Genomic DNA, 3,102 nt, shown 5'->3' on the forward strand with positions numbered 1-3,102 from the left:
AGGTTTAATGCTTGTTCATAACAAGTTGGTGGACCCCTTGTACAGTATCAAAGAGAAAGAAATTGAGAAAAGCCAGTCTTCTAAGAAACCATACAGCGATTAGCCTGTGCTGGGACCTAGTATCAAGTACCTCATAGGGACAAGCAGGTCTTTCTGGAAATTGTCTTTAGGAGAACAGAATTGTATTTCTTTAATCCAGTGTGGTTACGTCAGATAAGTGGATGAACCTATTGTTCTTGGATTTCAGGCTAGGAGCCTAGTCATGAAGTTTAGCTACAGGGAGAATGATTGTAACTTAATCAGGGAAAAAAAAAAAATCTCTGAAAAATGTACGGTATCATTTCGATGTCTGCCAAACCCGGGTTAGGAGTTTTTAACTGTTCGTTCTGCCTCAGCCACTGTTCATATGTACAACACACTCCAGTCAGAAATTCCTGTCCTTATGTGCACTGATTCTCAAGTGGGAGGGAATTAGGGGTCTGTGTATATTGAACACAACCTCTTTGGAGAGAGTCTTGGGAGCCCCTCTTATACAGGCCTGCCCCCATTTGAGAATCATTGTTCCAGATTAAGGCACAGACTCTCTCAGTATCTAAAATAAGTGCAAGGAAGCAGTCTCTCTGGTCAGTAACAAGTGCCGTGGAAGACAATATCCTTGCAGCCGGCCCCTCAGTGAACTGGGAGGACTCCTTGGGGAAGGGTTTGGGTGGGTGGGGCCAAAGAGGTAGCTTTTGCTGATAAACTCAGAGTCTCAAGGGGCCCAGCCACGTCAAACTTCTCTCCCTCAGGGACCCTCCAGCACCATGAGGAGAAAGGTGGAAGCCCTTTTCCCACAAGAGCCCTGTGTTTGTGTCAGAGGTCTCACTGTGGCTCCTCTCTAACATACTCACTAGTAAGTAGGAGGCCCACTGGGGCAGTAGACACTGCCATGACTTCAGTGTTGTGTTCAGCCGGAGTGAGGTGAGTTTAGTTGCAACGCACGAGTGTCCTGCTCTGCTGCTTCCCTAAGAGTTGAGTGCCAAGACAACATACCAAATGCTTCTCATGCTGTTTCCCCACTTAAAACACCCTGTTCTTGTAGCCCTCTTGGGCTCATGTGGTATGGCCTGATGCTCTCAGAACATCAGGAAATACAATCCTTTTGCCCATCTGTCCTTCACCCGTGGCTCCCGAGATGTGCTATTCCTTTTACTCTTGGCCTTCCTTTTACTCTTAAGCCTTGGTGGAGTGGACGCTGCTGCCTCCTCCCTGATTTGGTGCCTGTTTGAAGCTACTGCTGCCTCTGATTCTGGGAAAGATCTTTCAGAGCCTGGCTTAGGTCTCTCTGTAAGTGTTGTGTTTGGTACCAGTGTTTCGTCTGTAGCTTTTATATGTAATTGTGCTGGCAGTCTGTTTTAAGCTAATGGTTCAATGGACTTGTTTATAATGTGATATTTTCTATTAAATCCAGTATTTTCAAATAAAATGTGTCATTTGTGGATTTCAACTCCTAAATTTCAGAAGGTTTTCTGGGCTGATAATTACATATTTTAGAAACAGCTGGTCAGCAAAGCCTCAACGTGAGTTGCAGGACGGTCACAAGCACAGCGACTGTCTATTGATCTCTTCTACAATCATAAGGGTGAAAAATAATCAAAGATTTTATGAAAATGAAGCACCTATGTGAAAAAGGGCAACCTCAAACTCCTGGACTCAAGCCATCCTCCTGCCTCAGCCTCCCAAGTAGCTGGAACTACAGGCACATACCTCCATGCTCAGGTAATTTTTTCTATTTTTAGTAGAGACAGGGTCTTGCTCTTGTTCAGGCTGGTCTCGAACTCCTGACCTCAAGCGATCCCCCTGCCTCGGCCTCCCAGAATTTGAGATTACAGGCATGAGCCACCACACCGGCAGCCACCTGGGCTTCTGACCTGAGCTACTGCAAATGGCCTCCTAACTGGTCTGTTTCCACCCTCGCTCACCCCGTTCCCCAGAACATAAGTCAGATCCTATCACTCCTCCACTCAAAGCCCTCCAAAGGCTCCCCATCTCAGGGTGGAAGGCAAAGTTCACACAAGGCTCTGTACAGTCTACAGCACCACCCACTCACATCCCGTCTCACTCTTACCTCCTCGGTCTGCTTCAGCCCTCCCCGGCTGCCATGCTGTCCCTGGCGCCCTCTCTCACGTTACTCTCCTCTTCACCTGAACTTCTTTCCTCCCAGGTGTTCACGGGTTCACTCCCACACTGCCAAGCCTTTGTTCAAGAGCTATCTTGATGAAGTCTTCTCCAGCCTTTAAAATCCCAACATTGTCCTGCCTCCCCTATCTCCCTATTCCTTCCCCCCAACTTCTCTCCATAGCACTTACCTTTAGACAAACCCGATAATTTACTTAGTGTCTGTCTCCTTCCACCAGATTTTAAGTTCCATGGTGTTACAATTCCTTGGTTGTAATTAGGAGCTTCATATATAACTTAATTTCCTTTCTTCAGTGTCTGAAGGTTAAGTGAAAGAGTGACACTTTGCTGTGTAACAACTGCATAAGATGTCGACTGTGGTTCAAGTACTGTTTAAAGTGGCCTTAAAGCTTCTGGTAATACTGCTGTTCCTACCTTGCTGGTATCATTAGATACCATTCTGTCTACCAAGGCATAAAACAAACTATAAGGAAACACAATGAGGAAAATTTAAATCCCAGAAATTAAATCTACTTCTGTAACAAAACAACATACCACGCCTAACAAGTTACTGCATTTTTATAACATGGAACTGCTGCCACCTGCTGGTGATGCTTATGACCAAGTTAATACTTGGCAGGAGACCCAAATTCCAGTCAAAATTTTGAAATTCCTGTTTCAAAGCAGACAGCCATATGAGCAACTTTATGATTCCCTTATCTGACTCTCATTACTCTTGACAGAAATATAAATATTAAATATATTAAGGGATTTATAATGTAAATTAGAACCCTCTACTAAAACAACGACCTTGCTGGCAATGTGACAGGTCTGGGAACGTGGCTTGTGAGGCTTTCCTGTGTTCAGTTCTTCGACAGAAGGGCTGCGTTTCAGAACCTGGCAGAGAGGGCAGGCCAGCCCTCTCCACCAGCGCAGGGCCTCGTG

The 3,102-nt window shown here is 45.6% G+C and overlaps 1 protein-coding gene across 1 annotated transcript in view; it reads left to right on the forward strand.

The window, feature by feature from the left end:
* The window catches only part of GNPDA1 (glucosamine-6-phosphate deaminase 1), a 23,478-nt gene extending 22,053 nt beyond the window's left edge, over positions 1–1,425 (forward strand). The window contains exon 7 of the mRNA XM_012645783.1: positions 3–1,425. Within this exon, the coding sequence (XP_012501237.1) occupies positions 3–103 (101 nt within the window). The 3' untranslated portion in view covers positions 104–1,425. The remainder of the gene's footprint in view (positions 1–2) is intronic.
* The last annotated feature ends 1,677 nt before the right edge of the window (positions 1,426–3,102 follow it).

This window comes from Propithecus coquereli, unplaced genomic scaffold (genome assembly GCF_000956105.1).
Source record: "Propithecus coquereli isolate 6110/MARCELLA unplaced genomic scaffold, Pcoq_1.0 Scaffold236, whole genome shotgun sequence".
Lineage (NCBI taxonomy): Eukaryota > Metazoa > Chordata > Mammalia > Primates > Indriidae > Propithecus > Propithecus coquereli.